Here is a 24,011-nt window from a genome sequence, read left to right as displayed (position 1 = left end):
TATATATATATATATTGCTGAGCAGAACGATTTGTCATCGGAGAAGAACCAATAAACATGCAACCATCGGAACGGCCACCCTGACAGGCTACACTCTTCCTGTCGGTCGGCCACTTACAAGTTGTAGGTCGACCACCGCCAATCGGTCGGCCAACATGGTTCGGCCACCTGCGAGCTGTCGGTCGACCACCTGGGTTGGCCACCACCAATCGGTCGGCCGACCAGCTTGGCGACCCCAGTCGGTCGGCCACAATGAGGGATGAAAGTCGGCCACCTTAGACGGCCACTAGGGCTTTTAACGATTTGATTTTGAACCAACCTGGGGTCGGCCCAAAACTTGCTAAAAAAAAATTCAATCCAAAATTTTGGCTTGCAGCTCGACTCGCTTATTTTGATATAATCTCAATCTGAGTCAAAATTCAAATTAGTTTTTGAGTGATTAACGATTTTCGAGCTAAATTCAATAAATTAACAGTTCGGCTCAAAAAAATTCTATCAAAAATTTTTACCCGTAGTTCGGCTCATTTATTTTTAATCGATCTCGATCTGAGCCAAAATTTGAATCAATCTTCGAGAGATTAACGTTCTTTGAGCTAAATTCGTAGCCCTACCGGCCACCCCGGGGCGATCGGGCACTTGGATCGACCATTCAACGCCGACAAGTCCAACTACGGGAAGCTCTAAGAGGGCCAGTCCAAGCAAGCAAATGTCCAAAATACCCTTCACTACTCTCCTTTAAACAAGGGTACAAATATAATCTCCATCTTCCCCCTTTATTTCTCTATAAATAGAGGACCACATGGCATGTAAAGGGGGTCCCTTGGGCACTCTCTCTCCCTCTCATGTAGGGAGTTTATTTCCCTACTCCCTCACTTGTAACCGAACTTGTGTGAAATGATAAAGGCTGTCGAGCTTAGGGACCACCCCTCTTTGCCCATCGACAGGGCAACCTCCTCTCTTTCTTCTTTCCGCAAAGTCTAACTTTATTACTTGGGCACAGTCCAAAAGACAGATTTAGACAATCGATATATATATATATATATATAAAGGAATGACCAAAGACTATTATACGAGCCTCCAGCCACCCCTAATGTGTAACAATTCGAGTACCATCTCCTTAAAGCCAACTGTGGAGAGGGGATTCGAACCCCGAACCTGAGGGGTCTTAATACTGTGGATGTCAACCAATATGCTGAGGTACGTGACACACACACACACATATATACATATATCAAGGAACAATCTGAGAAGTGACAAGTGATTTATTCTATAAAACGCTTCATGATTGTTTTAGTTGCACGTGATCCCCCTTCACTTGCTTTATCATCTGTTTTTCCATTATTGACAGTCTTGGGACTATAATTTTACCAGCATTGGCTACACCCCTTTTTTTTTTTCCTTCTTTGCATCATTTTAGCAATTTTAGTTGTTGCTTCCCTTAAAATTTACAATTTATATAATACAACTTATCATAATTTTTTATTTGATAATTTTTGGTTTTATTAATTTCTCATTAACTTCAAGCAATACTTATTAAGGATAGGCCTTACGTTGGTACCGGAGTTAACTCAAACAACAAAGAAAGTAAATATTACTGAAAAAATTAAATATAAGGTTACAACTAACACACTTGAATAAGAAATTACAAAAAACACGACACCCAAATCAACTAGGGTTGTATTCCAACAGGGCTGGCTGTTGGTTAGGTGAGTGGGATGGCAGGAAGATGGTAAGGGTTTGCAGCTGGCTGCAGAGGGAAGGTAAGGGTTGCGTCTTGCTGCGTGAGTGAAGGTGGGGTTGCGGCCTGGCTGGAAGTGGACGGCAACGTCGAAAGGCAGCTTTTGCAGGAAAACAGCAAGAAGGATGGATGATATATAAGAATTGAGTGGTATGTATGTAAATGCCCCAATTTATGCCACCCAAATCTTTCATATCACATAAGAAATATCATTTTCTTAACTTTTAAAAAGTGCGATGCGCATAGGTGAGGTGGTATGCACGCAAAAATTGAAGTTTAGGTGTTAGATGTGTAAATCTTCCTATAAAATCTCTTAAGTTCATTAAATTTATGTACTTTCAGGCAGCAAAGGAGTTTGAGACTGAGCTGAAGAAGGAGCCAGAAAAGGCAACTCAGTCCCCTTCTCCTCCTGAGAACCCCAATGCTTCAGCTGAAATTCTGGGAGCAGAAGATGAGAAAAAGGAGCTTGAAGCTTCAGGTACACAGGAGAACACTACTGTTTAATTTGTTATATCCGAATGGATAGATAAATATGTATTTTTCTTTTTCTTATTTTGCAGATTCCTAGACTTTCTTTTAATGTAAAATTTGCTGAAATTAGTTAAATTTATGTTTTTTCTTTAGTGTTTTGCATGTTTGGTAACTAGTGCAAATAAATTGTTTTGAGGTATTGGATAAGCTCATATGTATTGATAATTAGGGGGATTTACATATATACCTCACAATTCTTATGTTTTGTATGTTTAACACCAAAGGTTTGATATTTATTTTTATAACATTTTAGTGTCATAATTACATTAAAGTGCATGCATGGAAAAGTGTATTTTCATGCTATATTGAAGATTCTTATGTTAAAATTTAGATGTTAGATACGTACATTCATAGGAATTTGTGGTATTTATGTAAAATCCCCCTATACTTATTGTCATAATCATTTCCCCATCAGTCTCATCTCATGGATTTTGGATTTCTTTTATTAAGTTTTTGTTTCATTTCATTTCTATTGATAATGTTTTCTGTTCAGTGTCATTTGTGGTATTTAAGTTTACATACATACCACATAATTCTTTTGCATTTACATATATAACACCTCAAATTTAATATTTACATTCATAGCACATCGAGACTTAACCTATGCATATAAAGGCATTTTTAAGTTGGTAATGGCAATGATTTTGATATAATGTTGAAGATTTGTGTGCTATGCATCTAAACTTGAAATTTTAGGTTTTGAAATGTGAAACCCTTTTTAATTTGTAGGTAAGGTGATATGTATGTAAAAATTCTTAGTTTAGATGTTAAATATAGTGATGTTTATGTAAACCTTTCTTTTAAAACATATATATATATATATATATATAAAATGTGTGTGTGTGTGGGGTACTGTTTCCTTACGACCGTCGTGCTTTAATAGATCGGGTTGAGAAAAGAAGCTTTTCACCACCTAAATTTATAACTTAACTGATTATGATGACGGTCTTAAACACAAAACAGCCAAACCATCCATTCCTTAAATTTTTAATGTAGATTGCTTTGGCATTCTATAACTTCTAAAAAATAAATATTTCAATACTATTTATATATGGTTTGTTTTTTCAAATTGCCTGTATTTTAGCTACTGCTCAGTTTATGATGTTTCGAATTTATGTAATTAGGCCTTTTTTACCAATTTCACCACAGCTAATTTACCGTTCGATCAAATACATAAGCGAATAAACATTTATACTTTTTTATAAAATGGTTATGTTAATGATGTATAAGATTTGCATAAAGTTAAAACTTCTGTAATTTGAGAGTATTTTGAAAAAATAATAATGTCTTAAAATTCATGTGAACTTTTAATTTAAAACAAATTTATTTAATAAAATAAAAAAGGGTGCATTTACATATATACACCCCCCATTTGCAACTTTTTACATATCTAACAGCTAAACTTTATTTTTTTATACTAATACACCCCCAAAGCTTTCATATCGCATCAAAAATACCACCATTTCAATTTTTAAAATGTGATTTAAAAAATAAGTCATATTTTAAAAAAAAAATGAAATAAACATTAAAATACTCAACAAATTAACTTAAATTAACAATTTCAACTCAACAGAAAGGATGAAGATGATACATAAAAGAAAACATCCAAAGTTCTCCACTTCCTCTGTAAACAAAATTTTTCTATGAAGAGTGGGGGATTCAGCCAACAAACACAAGAGCTTAGAAATAGGAAACAGTTTGAAGGCACCAAAAAAAAAACCTAGTCCTCATCCATGCCTGCAGGCTGATCTCTCTTTGGTCCACCAGCTGGCTTAGCCATTATAATCTGCAAAAAATAATAATAATAAAAGAATATTAGAGTTTATAATTTAATTACATTTTGGGAATTAATATTGTAGAGTACATTTATACAAGCAATGTGGTCTTTGGTAGCATGCTATTAATAAGATTTAACCGTTGAGTTAATTTAAATCAAATTAAACACCAAAAATAAATAAATCTAATGCTCTGATAAAATGGACTTGATAGCGTTCGTCTTTTTTTTCTCGTGTTCCCGAGTCCGGTTGAGCTCAAGTAGTCGTTGGCTTGAACTTAGTTTCACTAAACGAATTCAAGTTCATCTCGAGTTCAGTTCTACGAATTTGAGCCAGCCCGCAATCCAATTCATTTAATAAAACAGTCGGAAGATGATTATAATTCAAGTAACTATAAGAATAAAACGATAAAAAGAAGTACGATTTACATTAAATACCACTCAACTCCTATGTGTTTTACATATCTAACACCTAAACTTCATTTTATATATATATATATATATCTGACAATTTACTTCTGCATTACAGGTGCATTTCTCGTTTTTAAAAAGTGTTATTTTTTATATAATATAAAATATTTGGAGGTATAAATGTAAAGAAATAAAGTTTAGGTGTAGATATGTAAATACAATAAATAAGAATCGGGGGTTATGTATGTTAATGTCCCTGAACAGAATGAGAACCTACAGGAGAAATAAAAAGAACAGCAAATTTTTAGATAATTTTAATAACTACATAATTCAATTCCTGAAATCTAATATATTTTAAATTTATTTTATATTAATGTTTTCAAACAATTAGGGATCAGGACCTAACAAATCTAATCATAGTTAGCACAAGCCAGGTTCGTTTGATCGTCAAGTTTGTGTCACGAGACATCTGTCGAGCCAAGCTCATGCCAGCTCACACGTCAGCTCCACTCAATTACAACTCTATGTATACCAAATCCAAGGCCACCCTATGTGGGTCCCACAAATTGGGTGCGAGACCGAGCAAATGAGACCCGTAATCCCATACGCTCAGTGGAGCTATAGTTAGCACAAGCCAGGTTCATTAGAACATCAAAGTTCATCTCATGAAACATCTATCGAGCCGAGCTCAAGCTAGCTCGTGAGTCAGCAAGACTCAATTGCACCCCAATGCGTAACAAGCCCCAAAACTGCCCTTGAGCATGTGGAGCCAGCATTACCATGCATACCAATTTATCCATACCCATGTGTTAAAACTCCTCAAATTGAGTGCAACGCCGAGCAAATGAGACTCATAATCCCATACTTTCAGTGGAGCTACGGGCGCTCTTCATCAGCCGGAGAGTACAAAAATTCATTTTATCAAACAATAAATAGAAAGCAATTGTAGCATCAATAAAGCTGTAGGTAAACACAATAGATGGTATGAATATTTATTTACATAAACCACTCAATTCTCAAGTATTTACAAATCTAATACCTAAACCGTCGCGTTACGTTTGCATGAAAAGGCGTATTTCACTTTTTAAAAGTTAAAATAATAGTATTTTTTAATGTGATAGGAAAGAAATTGGAGATATAAATGTAAAAAAATAAAGTTTAGATGTTAGATATGTATACACACAAGAATCAGGTGGTATGTTTGTAAATGCCCCTAGACGGAAAGAAGAGATGCTAACCTGATCAACTCGCAGAACAGTACAAGCAGCATCAGCAGCATACTTGAGAGCGAAAAACCTATTCAAAAGGGAGTAATATTAGCAAAAGGATAGATAATGAGAATTCAATAGATTTAAGCAAGAAAAAGAAATAAAATCAGTAAAAGAGATGAGTTGTTGGCAATATAGGGAATATTAATCAAAAGAAGGTTATATTTGCAAAACAAAAGTAGTTGTGAAATCAACACAGGCGAGCTCCCTTGTTAATAAACTGAGGACCTGTTTGGGACTTTTTTATTTAACAAATATAAATATATATATATATGTAAAATAAACATTTACAAATGAGAAAAAAATTTCTTCTTAGGGCCCGTTTGGCGCGGCTGTCCCTGTGCGATGCGGCAGGAGGCCACCGGAAAGTAGTGTTTGGCATGGGTTTAGGGTGGCATGGCGTTTCGCTCGCTGCGGCCGCGAATCCGGGCGAAACACAGACCGCGGGTGAGACCCCGCTGCCCGCGTTACTGCTCCGCTTTTTTACTCCCGTACCCCTAATTGGTCCCTTCTTTATTTATCCCGCCTTCTTTAGCTGTCCTGCCGAGTGTGACCTTCCGCTGCCCTAACCGTAGTTCCAGAGATCTTCTCCTTCCGATATAGCTATTCTCAACTAATATTTTTTTTTGAGAAACTTCCGATTTATCGTGGATATGCACGGTGAAGTTTTTCTTGTGTTTATTTGATTTTGGTGGTTGATTTGTGTTGGTCGGTTTGATGGTTGTTTCTTATCCGTTTATCTCTGTTTGAGAATATTCATACAAAGCAAAATACCAATGATATGTTTAGCCCCAGAAATGTGTCAGTGAAGTTGATTGGTTAAGAAAGCTTACTATGTGATGAGTAGCACTCATGTGTTAGGGTATATAGTAAGCCAAAAGCGTAAGAAGGGGCAACATACCTTCATTGCCATCATTTTTATTCTCAAACCCATAAGAAATCTCGAGCTCATTGTGTTTTTTTTAGAATGCTGATGCAAACGACCTTTTCTTTCAAAAAGTCAGATGAAGCATATGCCTCAATAACATACAGAGACCCATAAATGAGGCGGTAAAGTAGATAGCCTCTGATTAATTTGTTCCAAGCCATTCTACGCTTATATACTGATACCCCTGTGAGGCATATAGTAAGAAAATTATGTATGATATGGCAACAGAACTTGATTGTCACCATTATGATTCTCACTTCTATGAAGCATCAGCAGTTCTTGTCTGTTAGAGCATGCTCATGCAAGTCGAATTGCAAAATGTTATGCTTTGATAAGTTTTCTTTTTCAATGACACGCACACATATAAATGAGGCGGTGAAGTAGATAGCCTCTGAATAATTTGATCCATGTCATTTTATGTTTATATATTGATACCCCTTTGGGAAATAAACTACGAAGATTGTTTATGATAGGGCAACAGTACTTCTTTGCCACCATTCTTATTGACACCCCCATGAAAAGTCAGTTGTTCTTGTTATGCTTAAAGAATCTCCTCTTTTCAATGAGACACATACCCATAAATGAGGCAGTCAAGTACATTGCCTCTGAATAATTTTGTTCCATGACATGCTACGCTTATACACTGATACCCCTCTGGGGCATATAGTAAGAAAACTGTGTATGACAGAGCAACAGAACTCGGTTGCCACCATTGTTATTCTCACTGATATGAAACATCAGCAGTTGATGCCATGTTCGACCATGCTCATGCAAATCGAATTGGCAGAAGTTATGCTTTGAGAAGTTAATTTTGTTTCAATTCATGCACACCCATTAATAAGGCGGTAAAATAGATAGCCTCTGAATAATTTGTTTCATGGCAAAGTATGCTTAGATACTCATACTCCACTGGGGCATATAATAGGAAGTTTATGTGTGAAAGGCAGACAAAACTGCATTGCCACCAAAGCTATTCTAACTGTTATGAAACATCAGTACTTCTTCTCTATTTTATTCACACACACACCCATAAATGTGGCAGTATAACAGATAGCGTCTGAATAATTTGTTTCAAGCCACTCTATGCTTGGATATTCATACTCCTCTAGGGCATATAATAAGAAGTTTGTGTGTGAAAGGGAAACAAAAATTCATTGCCACAATTGCTACACTAACTGCTATAAAACATCTGTACTTCTTTTCTATTATTTTCACTCACACACACCCATATATGAGGCACTAAAACAGATAGCCTCTGAATAATTTGTTTAATGTCATTCTATGCTTAGATACTGCCACCCCTCTGGAGCATATAATACGAAAATTGTGTATGAAAGGACAACAGAAATTCGTTGCCTCCATTGTTATTCTCACTCATATGAAACATCTGTACTTCTCTATTTTTTTCAGTGAAACACACACCCATATGTGAGGCAGTAAAACAGATAGCCTCTGAATAATTTGTTTCATGTCATTCTATGCTTAGATACTCATACCCCTTTGGGGCATATAATAAGAAGTTTGTTGTTGAAAAGGACACAGAATTTCATTGCCACCATTGCTATTTTAACTGCTATGAAACATCTGTACTTCTTCTCTGTTTTTTTCACTGGCACACACACCCATATAAGAGGCAGTAAAACAGATAGCCTTTGATTAATTTGTTTAATGCCACTCTATGCTTAGATACTGCTACCCCTCTGGGGCATTTAATAAGAAAATTGTGTATGAGAGGGAAATAGAACTTCATTGTCATCATTGTCATTCTCACTCATATGAAACATCTGTATTTATTGTCTGTTTGTGCGTGCTCATGCGAAAGATAATGTAATCACCATTTTACTTGTAATTTTATTAGTTCTTTTCTTATTCTTAGCACATTTGGTACTCACTGTTAAATGAGTTGTGTATCTAAACCTGTTCTATTACTCTATGCTTAGATAGCCTTTGATTAATTTGTTTAATGCCACTCTATGCTTAGATATTGCTACCCCTCCGGGGCATTTAATAAGAAAATTGTGTATGAGAGGGCAATAGAACTTCATTGTCACCATTGTCATTCTAACTCGTATGAAACATATGTATTTGCTGTCTGTTTGAGTATGCTCATGCAAAAAATAATATAATCACCATTTTACTTGTAATTTTATTAGTTCTTTTTTTTTTCTTTGCACTTTTGATACTCACTGTTAAGTGAGTGGTGTATCTGAAGTTGTTCTGTTTTGAAATGAATTTCTGCTTCTGAAATTTCAAAAATGTGGCTGTTACAGTTCCTTTTTAGACAATTTTATCAAACAAGAGCGGAATGGTCATTTTTTCTAGAAACAGCTACCTCACAGTTGTTTTCACACAGCTGCATCAAACAGGCAGCTATTTTTCCCGCAGCTACTTCCCCGCAACAGCTTCCTAGAGCAGCTGCAGGGGCAGTTGAAAAGCTGAGAAGCTACAGCTGCCCCAAATAGACCCTTAATAGAAGAGTCAGATTTTCTTCCCATCACAAAATAGGCATAAAATCAAAATAACTCGAATGAAAAATAGAACATCTGAAATATTATAAAAATACTCACTTTGTCACATAAAGATCCCAAATTTTGAGAGCAGATACATCCTTACAAACACCTTCCTCCAAGTCGATTCCCACTTTGGTGTTTCCAGCTGCATGTTCAGCATACAGCAAAGAAATTATTTCCATTGCATTGAGCCCTGCATTTTCAGCCAAGATTCTCGGAACCATTTCAAAGCTCTCTGCAAACTTCGCAATAGCATATTGATCCAACCTATAAAAATATGGATAAAAAATCATAACAATCAAGGTTATGAAAGGGGAAAGCTTTCAGTCATCTCTCAGCACACACAGAGCAGCAGAAAATTTTAAACTTGAATCTGTTGATTAACTATTCAATAATTAAAAAGATTTAAAATTTCATGATGAAGCTTTATGCGGCAAAGCAAAATTTGAAAAAAAAAACAAATGTAAAAACAAACAGAGCTAAACCTGTTGGGAACTCTTTGAAAATCATTCATGTAAAAGCACATTACACAGAAATAATTTTGTTTTGCAAATGACACAAAAAAAAAGGTAAACTTTTTAAGGTGCTAAAAAGCACTATAATTCGAAACTTTTAAATTGTAATTTGCATCTCAATGCATAAACTAAAAAGCAGCAGCCACATCACATACTCAGTTTAGCCATTCTTTCATGGCCATTTATGCTTCTTTAGAACAGTATTTAGTGTTCAAGTAATTATATTGGTTCTCTTTGAATATTCAAACAGCGTTTTACTTTTTCCTGCAATTTGCAATTTTTCCTTCTTAAGCCCTACAAATTGCAGAACTCTGCTCCTCATTTATAGTTTCTCTTCCTCTTTCTTCTTTGTTGCACATATCCAAACTAAAGTAACCTGTTTTGTACTCATCCTAAATGGATTAAATCCCTCCAAACTTTTGAGTTTTCTTAAAACACTTATTTCACACATTCATCCTAATTGACCCAAAATCCATCTTAACAATAATAATAGGACATGGATTACTTAAAAAGAAGAAAAATAGCAATTTTAGTTTTAGAAACAAATGACAAGCAAACCTACAACAACAGCAACAACACCAGCAACAAGTCTTTATCCCACTAAGTGGGGTCGGCTCCATGAATCCTTCTTCTCCATAGTGTCTTATTGAGTGTCATGTTTTCATTTAATTCTAATAAATTAAGATCATTTTTTATACAACAAGCTCAGGTCTTTTTAAGTTACCTCTACCTTACTTAACATAAGCCGAGACTCTAAAATATCTACTCGCCTAACTAGATTATCGGATGATCAACATTTAATGCGACCAAACCATCTAAGACGACTGTCTCTAATCTCTGTAATCTTATTTATTGAACATTGCAAGTAAGCCTACTCTAGAATTTTTATATGAAAAAAAGAAGTTGAAATTTTAATCTATAATGATAACTGCAACAACTAACGAGACACATAAATGGTTGATGTAAAATCATAATTTACATGACCTTGAATTGAAAAATTATATGTTCATAAAGAAAAAAATATATATATATATGAACTTTATTTGTTTTAAGAAAGAATTCAGATATACTTGCAATGTTCAATAAATAATTTTAAGGGGAAAATGACAGTGAAGAAAAAATACGTTTACTGTCAACTTTAAGAAGTTTACAGACCAGAAATATAAAAAATAAAACAGACTACAGAAGTTGGGAAGCGGATCTCTTGCTGGCAATGATCAGAGACCGGTCGGCTCTTCTGAAATTTTTATCCGAAGATTCTTAATAATTTAGGATTGTGATGGGACAAAAAAGTATTGAAAGAAACTGTGATCACACTATGCATAAATGTTGGTTAAAATGCAACATGCTTTGATACCAATCGTCATGACATATACAAATAACCACAAATTGATAATTATAAAGGACACCAACGCACGGACTTTGAATATTACCATAAAATAATAAAATACTTAGAAAAAGACAAAAACTAAGAATACAATGCAGACAAAATGCACATAAAGAACAGTGTAATAATGAATTATAAAAAAATTAGAAAACCTACTAAATATTAACGAGAAAAAAAATCAGGTGGTGCATGAGAGGTAGATAGAATTACTGGGAAGAATTGGGAAGATAATATTATAGGTAAACTTTACAGAAGTTAATAAAATAGGAAGATTTACATGCACGCCGCTCATTTCTTATTTATTTATATATCTAACACAAACTTTTATTTTCTTAAAGTTAACATATTGGTATTTTTTATGTGATATAAAAGATTTGGGTGGTATAGAAGTAAAAAATTAATAGTTAGGCGTCAGAAATGTAAATACATAGGAATTAGTTGGTATGCATGTAAATGCTCCCATAGAATATAAGTAAATTATAGTAAAGATTTTGTCCAACACAAACCAGAAATGTATAGAGAAGCAATATCCATGAAACCAAGCCCATTAGTTCAGATAAAACTACTAATAATGATGATGGGAGCAAGAACCAAAAGATCAGGTATGATGTCATTCTTTAAAGAAGACTTACATACCACTCAATTCTTATACATTTACATATCTAACACCTACACTTCAATTTTTACAAATATGACACTTCAACCATGCATGAAAAGGTATATTTCACTTTTGAAAAGTTAAAATGGTGATATTTTGTTTTTGTGATATGAAAGATTTGGGTGACATAAATGTAAAAAAGTAAAGTTTGAGCTTTAGATATGTAAATACATAAGAATTGGGTGCTATATATGTAAATGCCCCTTTTTTTAAATGCCTATTGAGGAAGAAAGAAATACCCAGTTTCCTTAAAGGAGAACTCCTTCAACTTTCTTGCTAATTCTATTTCAGTTGCTGCAGCCCCGGGAAGGATACGACTATCCCTACACATAGCCTGTAAAGTGCGCAAAAGAGCACATTAAACAATTAACATGGTGATGGTCCTGAATAGAGCTTCTATCTCACCATGAAACAATATGTAAAATGACAAATATACCTTATATGTATTAACACCATCATCAACAGCCCTTTCAAGGTCATCGAGAATACTGTCTGTGCTTCCACGTAAAACAACGGTAGCTACTGAGTTTCCACCTTCTTCATTCTTCACAATGGTCACCTGTCGCACAATCATAAAGTTAAGATTTAACATATAATGGCGGATAGACGGCAGGTAAGACAAGATATCATCATAAAAAGGGTTCTCTTTTAAATGATAAAATGTACCCGAACACCACCGATTTCTTCAACTGAGATGGAGTCAGCATAGCCCAGGTCATCAGGATTTGGTTGGCTAAGTTTTAGCTGTGTTTATCATCAGAGAAATTAGTGCTACATGCAGAAACAATAACCCGAGTAGCGGAAAGAAATAGGAGTGATAACGTACAATAGCTATAGCACCAGTTGTGCGACAAAACCTCCTCAACTCAAATTTTGAACTGATTTTTAGAACCATGAGTCTGAAAGATGGGTAATAAGGATAGCAACATTAATCAAAACATTGTGGAAGACTTCTCAAATTTGAATTGATTTGAAATTGTTAAAAAAAAGCATGTAAAATACACAAGGACGTGCTTCTTATATGTATTTGTGCAAGCACATGTAAACAATATGCCAAGTTAATATAAATCGAACTAAACTATGCTCAACAAATAATTCTTATCATATAACAAAGTTAATGCATTGCAAAAATAAAAAATTTTTGCATTGCAGACAAACTCCTATAATAAATTCAAACAACAAAAAATCACAAATATTGTGTATACGTTCCACAAAAATAAAGAAACATTTGAAAGGATGTTAATCAGTGCCTCAACCAGATTAATTTATCATTGTCAAACAATCAAGCAGTCAATCCAAACACAGATAATGCAATGAATTGGACCATTTAAAAATTCAAGTATAGTTATCCTAATACACCAAATCTGATTGGATATTCCTATACACAAAAGTAAAATATAGCAAATTCCAGCGTGAATCGTGTTGGATGATTGAAGAGTTCTTTAAGATTTTAGCTCAATGTAACTGCAATGTGAATGGTAACTGGAAAAATTTAACTTACTTGTAACGTTCACAGAAATGCAAGGCCATCTCTCCTACAGCAGCCCCACTAACAACCACCTTGGCACCAGAGTCTGCAACAGCTTTAATGAGCTCCTCAACTTTTGCTTCTTCAGTTTTTGAATAGTTTTCTAGCTGAAAATAGTAAACTATGAGACAATAACTCAGCTAGAAACAAAATTGAGGAAATATAGACCAAGCCTATAATGTGAGACTTCATTGTAATAAAAAAAGTCAAACATATTAGAACATAATACAATCTCACTTACCATAAAACGTGTAAAAAATATTTCTTCTCAAACTTTAATAACAGTAAAATAATCTAAAACAAATTAAACTGATAAATTTACTGCTCACATAGAATCGTGGGGAAAATTCGTCCAATTTTTCTGAATACATTGTGACGTATGTTCCTAATTCAGGCCAGTTCTTTCTTTTTCTACTCGAATTTACATGCCCACTAAATAATGATTAGCAAATACTTTTGATGTGAATGACCAATACAGCAGAACTTGCTCGCAAAAAGCATATTGTGCTCGACCTTTGCTCCAATACCTTTTGGGACATCTTTATAATATGGCTCCAAATGAGCATTTATAATTTAAACAAATTGAAAACTTAAGTTTATACTCATTTCGCACATAGAATTTTAAAATTACCTTCAATAACTTATTGTTCTTTAAAGCATCAAATAAGTCATGCACAGTTCCTAAAACTGAAATTCAGTAGATTAAAATATGTAAACAAAGAAATGCATCGCCTATTTGAGTCAAGTCAACTATCATTCACATTACAAAGAATGGCAAAAAAATTGAAAAGCTAGAAGAGTGACAAAGTTTGCAAGCATAAAAATGTGTGTAGGACTAATTTCTTCAAACAGATAGATAACCTGTAAAGCAATAGTGTAGAAATAAAAACACCTGCTCAGCACTTTGAATGAGAACAGTTCCCTTTGTTTCCGTTGCAGATGTATCAACACCTCCCACAAATACAGCAATCTAAACAAACAAAAAATTGTATCAAAGTTTTACTCAAAAGAGACAGTACTAAAAGCTGCACTATAAATATCAAAAATACCACTCACGTTAGTAAAGAGCATTAACAACAACAAAAGAGACAACATTATGTTGTATTATAAATCACAAACATAACAGACACTGAAAAATGCATAGTTACATGTAACCCACGTAAACAAAAAATAGAGTGAAAGGTATAGAGACTTGATGTAAGGATTAGTGGTAGGTCTTGAGATAAGCTTTCATCACATAATAGTACAATCACAATCTGAAAGGCAATGAATTATGCATCTTCAAAGCCATCTAATATGTTCTGGGATGCAAGTGATGGCCAAAACATGGATTACCTAAGAGAATTATAACCCAAGATATTCAGAAATAATATAAATTCAAGAAACATGAATCATATAGTTATTATAAGCACTTCTAGAAAGTAAATATGAACCATTTTTCACCTTACAAGTTGCTTGCTCAAGTAGATCTCGGATCTGATTGTCTTTTTAAAACCAAGATTCAAAGCTAATCATTGTATAAAAATCCTTAGTTTGATTATAAGTTGTTGAAGTAATAAACTTAGTGGAGCTTTATGCACTGGTTAGGTAGCTACACCCTTCCATAATGTTATCCACAAAGAAAAAATAAAAATATAATTCTGATCTCACAAGAGGACAGAGGCATCAAATGAGAAAATATGGGGTAGAAAGAAAATTTAATACAACTCATTCAATAAACAAATAACTGGTAAGAAGGAATCACCTTGGCCTTTTCTATTTTTTTTATGCTGCCAATGGCATCATTTTTCAAGACCATTCCACGTACAACTGAGCAATTTTGTAAACCACCGCCAACAAGTTTTGCAACTCTCACATTATCCACATTGAAATTTGCAGGATTCTTTGGACAAACTTGAATACAAGCCTAACATTAAAATAGCATTGCCTATGATATTATTCTTGAGCAACAGCCAAAATAAATGGGACAGTGGCGGGGTACAAAGATACTCACGTCCGCAATTAGAGAGGATAAAATATCCTCTTGCCCAAATTGTTTGCTGGCAACTGCAGCTTTCATCCTATAAATAACTTCATCCTTATTCCTAACATCCATAGTTTCCGATCCTTTCTCCACCAATTCATCGAGAATCTCTAGCGTCTAAGAAAAAAACAAATTGAGTATAAATGAGGTTGAAATATATCAAAAATGGAAGAATTACATACCACTCAATTCCTATGTATTTACATATCTAACACCTAAACATTTTAGAAGTTAAAAAAGCAGTATTTTTTATGTGATATGAATATCTGGATGGAATAAATGTAAAAGGTAGAGTTTAGGTGTTAAATATGTGAAGATATAAGATCTGAGTGGTATGCAAGTAAAACCCCCATAAAAAATGATTAGTTTCTTAGAAATAACATAGAACCTTGTTGATGGCTTTTGTATATCCGCTTATAATTTCACTAGGATGGAGCCCCATCCTGATGAGCTCTTCTGCATTTTGGAGGATTTCCCCGGCAAAGGATATTGTGAGATTAGCCCCATCTCCAATCTCCTCTTGTTGAGCTTTGCCTGCCAACACCAATATCTTAGCAGCAGGATGCTGTACTTCAAGCTCATTTACAATAGTGGCAGCATCATTTGTAACGAAGAGCTTGTCAAGATGGTTGATCACCATCTTGTTCATGCCTGGAAAGAAAATGAAAATATGAAAACCACAAAACATTGTGGAAAATTATAATAAATTTTATAAAGTGTAAGGCAATTCCATCAATAACATTAAAAACTATAAAAGCATTTGGAAATTCATTAAAAAAGATAACACACAAATCACATGGACTGTTTAACTGATAAAACCAAGGCCAAAAATGGTTGTAAATGAGCAAAATCAAAAAGTGACCTAGCCCAGCATCTCAAACAGTTTCAAACTTGGCTAGTTTCTTCAATGCAAAACAAATTGATTAAATTCACATGAAGAATAGCCTTGCAAAACGCCCACAATTTCCAACTATTAAATAAATAAATAAATTGCATAAAATAAGCCTTGAAAAAAGCTCAAGCTTTTCAAACATATTGCATGGAATAAGCCTTGAAAAAAAGCTCACAATTTCCAAACTGAAAAAAATAAACAAAACCATGAAACTGATAAGAAAAAGCATGCCAGCATGCCAGCATGCCAACTTTTGCGTACAGCTCAGGGCAAAAATGAAAATAAGTACCAATTATTTTTTCAAGCATGAACAAAAAACAGTAAAAACTCCTTCCAACTCTCAAAGCTGCCAAACCAGATAAGTTCACCGCTTATCAAACAATTCAGTTCCTGTACTTTCAATGCGTCCATAAACAAGTACTATCAAGCGAGAAGGCTCAAAACTCCTCCTGAATTTGCCTTTTACAAAAAAAAAAAGAGGGTCATGGATTGATGATTAGGAGGCAAACATGCTGGAAGTTCTCCAAGCTCCACATCCCACTACCCCCTTCAAAACCAAAATTACACAATAACAAAACGTGCCAGATTCCTTCCATTCATTTCACTAATCCACCATCAACAAAACCACTCTCTAACATCAACTTGAAAAGATGGCTGCTTAAAATCCAAGACGACGGAGAAAGAAAGGGAGGGGATGGGCAATTTCAGTACCGTTGGGACCAAGGGAAGTGCGAGTGATAAAAGATAGCTGCTTGCAGGCATCGATATTCTTGAGCACGGCCTCATCCAGCCCAGAAAGATGCTTGTGCCCTTCTTTGAGCAACCCTTGGATGCCGTAGGGCTGCATTTGGAACACCATTTTCGAAGGCTCTGCCCGTAGGAGATGCGCGATGCAATTCGCAAGGTTCTCCGGTTAGAAGAAGATGGCCCGAGCGGAGAGACGGAGTGTTAAACCCTAGAACGAGCGAGTGAAGAAATGTGGAAACACCGGCTACCAAGATCCCGGTTACGTTTTTATGGGGCCGCTGGGTTTGTTTCTCATAATCAGCTCAGTTTTATCAGAAAATTATTTTATTACTGTGTTTTAAAAATACTTCTAAACCTCACATGCTTAAGATTCAAGATGAAAATCTCTAAATAAATACCACATAATAGCTTGGCAATTGTTTTTAAATGTTGAAAATCCCCCAAAGAAAATATTTGGGAGTGTTTTTTAAGGATCCTCCCTTCATTTTAACAATTATTTAAAATGATGGGAGTCTCTAATAATCATTTGATTTAAAAAAAAAATTAATGAAAAAGATTATAAAGTTGACAAAAGTATGAATAATCACGTCAAAGATAAAATAAAATTACGGGACTGATTGTAAGGCATGTCCAAGAAAAAATTGTAAACAAGTGCGTTATAGACTTGTTAAATATGCATGATGATCTCGTGATAATTAATTCTTTAATAAGAATCATAACACCCATCATAAGGATATATAACATGTCACGACCCGCCCCGGCTTATAATTCACTAAGGCGGGAACTGTGGTCGGATGGTATTAATGTTTCATTTTACTTTTCAAAAAATTTTCTAAAAATCTAATATATAAAAAAGTGTAAATAATCCACGGAGTGTAATAAAAATTAAATATCTATAAACAACAACATCATTTTTAGAGAACAGTCTTAAATTAACATATATATATAACAAAATAAAAAAAAAATTACAATACAAATTAGTGTCTATCAGCTGCAGTACTCTATCTGTAAATCAAATCTCTTTTACGAGGCATGAATCAAAAAATTTTCTTGTCCTAAAAGAAAACATTAATTGCAACTGTAAGTATGACTTTGTGAGTAACTATGATCTAACATTCATTAAACTTTTATGACATGATATGTATTGATGATCAAAAGAGAATGCAGTTCATTTATTTATAAAACCTAAATTTTCATTTTAAAGTTATTACTTCCCTTTCACTTTTAAGTGTTTACTATTTACCACTATACCCAAAGATATCTTTAAAAATGTGTCTAAATACGCCCTCAAAATTGTACCCAAATGTAACCTCAAATTGTACTCTAATGTAAACCTTTACAATTTTCTTTAACGTGTGTTGGTGCATTATATCATTTGTCAGTATCATTATGAGGTAATTCTATGTAACTTAATCATTTACATTTCATTTCATATAATTTAAAATCATTTAAAATACAACTTCATATGTTCATTATTTTCCATTTGCGATGACATTTTAGAATATAAAAATAGAAGACATGAATAAAATAGTTATTTGAAAATATTTAATAAAGCAAATATTCATTTAAAACAACATTAATTTAATGCATAAAATAATCTAACTACTCACATTTGCTTAGAAGATACTTATGAATTAGTTCAATCATTAACTTCATGATATTTCCCTAACAATTTAACCTCTCTATCATACTTTTTTTTTGTTGTTTAATAGATTAAAACTACTCGAGTTAATTCAATAAAATTGTTGAAATTAAATTAATTACACTGTTAATAAACTAATTTATAAAATCAATACATAAAACTTGTAAATGTTTATCATATCCCTCTCGAATGTTTTGTTTCATCTCTTACCAAAATCATAAGAATTTAACAGATTCGTTCACACTTCAAAATAAATAATAACCAAACCGTCTAGATGGGGAATTTTTTTGCGTCAAAGCACATCCAGGTCACATGGGTAGAGGACAAATCGTTGTATCAGGGGGGGGGGGGGGTGGCTCATCGGCAATCAGGTCATCGAGATGATACTAACGAAGGCAAAAGGGGCCCTAAAAGATAGAGGTAGTTGGGTCAAGGTAGCACGAACCCACCATCCCAAGCTACTATGACCCTAAGTCTGCATGGTGGTGAAGGTAGTTAACCCAACATTTCTAGAGATCCCCGATCAACAATATGTGAATTACATCATCTGCATGGACCTTGGTGGCTCTAAGGTCAAATGAAAGAAACTTTATCATATGAATGTATGGTGGAGTTTCAAGTGGTTGGACTTATACATACTGAAGGGGTGAGGATGTCGTTGGAAAAAAAATGGATGTTCAATAACAAAGTTGAAAACACTTACAACAAAATAACTTACACCCCGTCTAGGATGAAGAGTCTCTTAAGAACATAAGTGCACTAGACGACCACCTAAGTATAAATCCATGTTGGGTCAATTGGGTTAGAGAAACACGGGGGCTTCTCATTGGGACGTGCAAATAATGTAGTTATCTAGAGTGATACTTAGATATTACGGGGGCTCTATCATAATGGCTTGGGTGATATCCATGATATGCAGTCCAATTTGAAAGAGAAATTTTAAAATATTAAATCTCTTAATCCTAAATTTTAATTAGTCTTAAATATTTTATTATGATTTTTATGTAGAAAATTTATAACTTTATGGTTCTTAATGAGCCTAAATTGTAAATTTTGTGACATTTCACATAAATCAAAAAGAAATAAAAAAAACAATATAAGTATGCAAAAACCCAATATAAAGAAATAGCACTTTGAAAAATATAAAAGATGACAAGGTCAGCTGGGTCGGTGACATATCTAAAAAAAACTAGAAAGGTGGTGGGCTCCGCATATACATGCTCGATCTTAGATATATACAAAAATATTGAATTCAAACTTAAGGTATGGGACATGAGCTATCGCTCCTGCTCCCCGTCACGTGGTTCGATACGTCGTCCGTCTTGAAACTCGTGTCCATACCTTATTTCCGATACAGAATTAGTTTGGGGACTCTATCAAATACATTTGAAAGACAAAATAAAAACTTGACCTACTTGAAAATAACATTAGCAATAAACCTAATAAACACACAGCATATAATAAGTTGTGTCTTTTCATCTATGGAGCAAAATGGCAATGCAAGTAAAATGTTAGTAAAAATCATTACGTGTTCCCCCTTAATGATACATGTGTGTCCATATTTATAGACATGACTCATTGCTGAAGAATGCTCTAATATATTGTCGTGTATATCAATCATGTAAGCACACAAAAAAATATAAAAGTTACACTTGACTATCACAAGCAAATCTACAAAGAACAATATTCATATGCATAAAAATAAACTAATTAGCATCATAAATCTTAGCCTAGCACACAATTTAATGAGAAGTTTACCGACCAGCTTCTAAGTGCATTGTAATTCTTCGGGTACGTATGACTTCAACGTGGTCGTCACACCGGCCCCATCCTAAATATCAAAGGGATCTAAAGGGTGTCACGCAGGATGAATTTTGAAAAGAGTTGGTCATACATATGACCTAGTTTGCTACATACATACTTTTAATAAAACGACATATATAATAAATAACAATATATGTTATTTAAGTTTTAAAATAAGGGCCATTATAGGCGAACTCTGTAACATGCAAGGTGACACTGGTTAGATTCCTTTGATTTTTAGCATAATTACACTCGTGTCATTCTCATTGTTTTAAGTCACATTTCTCACTGGGTCAACTCAACAAGCAATGCTAGTTAAGACATCGTGATCAACGCAGAGTTAATCACATATTGAGCCTATATTGATATTCATGCATGCATACATATACAAATGCAAACAGTCATGTGATAGAATTGGTGTGGAGTGTGTTGTGGAGGCGATGACTTGGAAGCAAGCATGTCGTACAGCTGCCCACATAGATTGGGGCGTTGTGGAGACAGTGACCCAGAAAGATGGGCGTGTCATGGAGGCAGCGACCCAATGAGTGGTTATGCAGTAGAGGCAGTGACCTGAAAGAGTGGGCGTACCGTAGAGGTAGTGGCTCAAATAATAATTGCGTTGTAGAGGCAACGATCCGAATGGGTGGGCTTGTCATAGAGGCAACGACCCAAACGTATAGGATGTCGTTAAGGCAATGACTCAAAATGGTAGGCATGTCTTGGAGGCAGCGGAAAGAGGAATGTGTATGTCATGGAGATAGTGACTCGAAAGGGTGGATGTGTCGTAGAGGAAACCTCTTATTGGAAGATATATGGATGCAGTGACCCAAAAGAGTGGGCGTGTCATGAAGGCATTGACCTAAAAGAATAGGTACATCATGGAGGCAGTGACCTGAAGGGGGTGTACCGTGGAGGCAGCAACCCAAGGAATGAGTATGACGTGGTGGTAGGGACCCAAGATGGTACGCGTGTCGTGAAGCCAGGACTCAAAGATTAGGTGTGTCGTGGAGGCAATAACCTAAATGGGTGGTGCGTCGTTAAAACAACGACCCAAATGAATAGGTATGTTATGGAGACAGTGACTCGAAAGAATGAGAGTGTCGTGGAGGCAGCAATCTAGCAACTCTAGGAATGAGTATGTCATTGATGCAGTGACCCGAAATGTGAGCATGTTGTTGGGGCAGTGTCCCACAAGAGTGGGTGTGTAATAGAGACTGTGACATTGAAGAGTGACGTGCCATGAAGGCAGCAACCCAAAGAACAATATATTGTGGAGGTAGTGACCCAAAAGGGTGAGCGTGTTGTGGAGATGGTGGCCCAAATGATGAGTGCAGTGCGGAGGCAGTGACCCGGAAGGGTGGGCGTGTCGTGGAGGCAATAAATTGGAAAGGTGAGCGTGTCGTGGAGGCAACAACCCGAAGAAAAGGGTGTATTGTGGAGGCAGAGACCCATAAAGGTGGGCGTGCCGTGGAGATAGCGACCCAAGATGAGATGATTCTCACGTGAGAGAATAATATAAGTGGAGTGAGTGCAGGAATGAATACTCAAAATGCAACATAAACATGTGATAAAAATTATATGAAACATCATACAAACAAAAATGACACATATATGAAGCACACATCATGCAATTGATCAATCAACCAAACTGGGATGGTCAGTCGGACAAAAGTGATAGGTTAACTAGCCAGGGCACCCGGTCAGACCTAAGTGATCGGTTGACTGAGTCAGGGCAACCAGACAAGGTTATGTGCTATGTTGATTGAAAGGGGGGTCGGTCGAGGCAAATGTGTTGTGTCGATTAGGCCGAGTCGAGGCAACATGCTATATCGATCGGGTTGGGGTGGCCGACTAAAGTAAGATGCAAATACAACATGCTTCAAGCAAGACACATGTTGTGATGCAACTCCTCATACAACGTGAATGATCACAGTCGAAAGCGAGCCACACTCATATAACTTCTCACATAGGTACCTAGGGTTTGGCCCTTTGATGTGCGACGTAGTCGCCTCGAGATTTGGAGAGGAACGTGAAGAACTTTATGATTTGATTTCTTATAGGAGAAGTTCTCCACTGATTGTAGGATGGACTAGTTATAAAGTTTTTTTTGTCCTACAATCGCTCCATGATCTTCTTGAATGGGTCAACTACCAAGCTTTTTCCATTCTTCAAGATCCAATGATTCCAACTCCTCCGAGGAAAGTTAAAAGCACTAAAACCATGATACATTGAGATTATGACCCATTAGAATTTATATATAGGGTACACAGTGGGAAGTCACCCAAATTCACAAAGGAATGTGGCCAAAAAAGCTTCATAACATAGGGTTTCCTCTAAGAAATAAATGGTGAATTCAAAGGCGTGTTGTCGCGCTGATTAGTGTCGGCAAACCTACTCACCTCGTGTGGGCGACCGAACCCACAACACGTGGTAAAATCTACTTCTATGGCTAGAAAAGAATGAAAATGTGAGGGATATTAGAGTAACTTGCCAACGTGGTGTTTGATGGAACGTCTCTTCACGCAAGATGAAGCTTTCCTAATAGTAGGAGAGCAGCCCACGCAAGTCCTTCCCTAAATTAACGAAGAAGCTCTCCTCGCCAGAGAGATTGTGATGCCCTCTAGAACGTGCACATGCATACATGTGTAATTACTTTAATGCTTGAAGGAAAAGTTGGAGAAGCATGCTAGTAAAGGAAGGAGAACGACCTAAAAATCTATAAGGTAAATGTTAAGCCTTATGTTATTATGGGAATTAATGATAAAATATGCTAAAATTATTTATATTAACTGGGTCTACATTTGTGTCGCCCCTCTTCAGATCGAAACATTTTTTAGACAACACTTCTTTAAGCTCACTTCAATTTTAATTTTTGTTTTGAAAATCACTATTTCTTTAAGGGAGTTTGTGACAACATCAAGATTCATAAGTTTACATAGGACATTCACATTTGTGAACATAGACGTGTTAAAAATTATCCTGATAGGCCAACACGACTCGAAAAATCTAGTTAAGGTTGGCCCAAACATTTTTTTGGTAAGGTTTGGGTTGAGTTTTTTGACTCGTTAATTATTTGGGTCAGGTACAGGTTGACCCGATATGGGGAGAACCTATAGTTGACCCGCTTACCCTAATTAATATATATAGGTTTCAAAAATTGGCCCAATACGCCGACATGACTAAAAAAATATGGGTTAGAGTTGATCCAAATATTTTTCAGGTTTAGTTCAGGTTGAGTTTTTCAATTTGTTTATTATTCAGGTCGGGTTCGTGTTGATTGGATTCGAGTCAGACCCGAACCTAACCCGCTGACCCAAAATAATATCTCTATGTGAAAATTTGCTTTGGCAAAGTCAATTTGTGATGGAAGCTCATTTGAAGTAAACTTCAATGGTACCAATGACATGTGATGAGCAAAACAGTTCATGACATGCAAAGGAGCTTGCTGAAAAAGTATTGAGGTACTGTTGACCTCACTTTTGGTTGAGGTCTAGAAACTTCTTTAGTAGCCTAGGTCTAGCCATAGGACTTTCCTATTGACTAGTCTTAGAAAACTAGAAAAGGTACCCTCACCATTAGAAACTCAAAACTCTTTTCTTTACTCAACTTGAAGTTCCACATATTGGTTCTAACCTCTAGCACTTATGAGGGAAATT

At 35.3% G+C, this 24,011-nt stretch overlaps 2 protein-coding genes across 2 annotated transcripts in view; one reads left to right on the top strand and one right to left on the bottom strand.

Annotated features, from left to right (window-relative positions):
• LOC110029191 (sec-independent protein translocase protein TATA, chloroplastic) overlaps window positions 1-2,300 on the top strand; it is a 6,106-nt gene extending 3,806 nt beyond the window's left edge. The window contains exon 2 of the mRNA XM_020731365.1: window positions 2,081-2,300. Within this exon, the coding sequence (XP_020587024.1) occupies window positions 2,081-2,242 (162 nt within the window). The 3' untranslated portion in view covers window positions 2,243-2,300. The remainder of the gene's footprint in view (window positions 1-2,080) is intronic.
• A 1,511-nt stretch (window positions 2,301-3,811) lies between these two features.
• On the bottom strand, window positions 3,812-17,173 carry LOC110029206 (T-complex protein 1 subunit theta). The gene is made up of 13 exons (XM_020731388.1): window positions 16,875-17,173; window positions 15,660-15,922; window positions 15,242-15,388; window positions 14,993-15,154; window positions 14,141-14,218; window positions 13,222-13,355; window positions 12,547-12,619; window positions 12,387-12,464; window positions 12,157-12,279; window positions 11,960-12,054; window positions 9,218-9,427; window positions 5,693-5,750; window positions 3,812-4,055 (listed from the first exon to the last, which is right to left on the bottom strand). Exons 1-13 carry the CDS (start codon window positions 17,020-17,022, stop codon window positions 3,990-3,992), a joined length of 1,635 nt encoding a protein of 544 aa, XP_020587047.1. The 5' UTR covers window positions 17,023-17,173; the 3' UTR covers window positions 3,812-3,989.
• Window positions 17,174-24,011: the final 6,838 nt, after the last annotated feature.

Source organism: Phalaenopsis equestris, unplaced genomic scaffold (assembly GCF_001263595.1).
Source record: "Phalaenopsis equestris unplaced genomic scaffold, ASM126359v1 Scaffold000552, whole genome shotgun sequence".
Classification (NCBI taxonomy): domain Eukaryota; kingdom Viridiplantae; phylum Streptophyta; class Magnoliopsida; order Asparagales; family Orchidaceae; genus Phalaenopsis; species Phalaenopsis equestris.
This window is presented reverse-complemented; position numbering and strand designations above follow the sequence as displayed.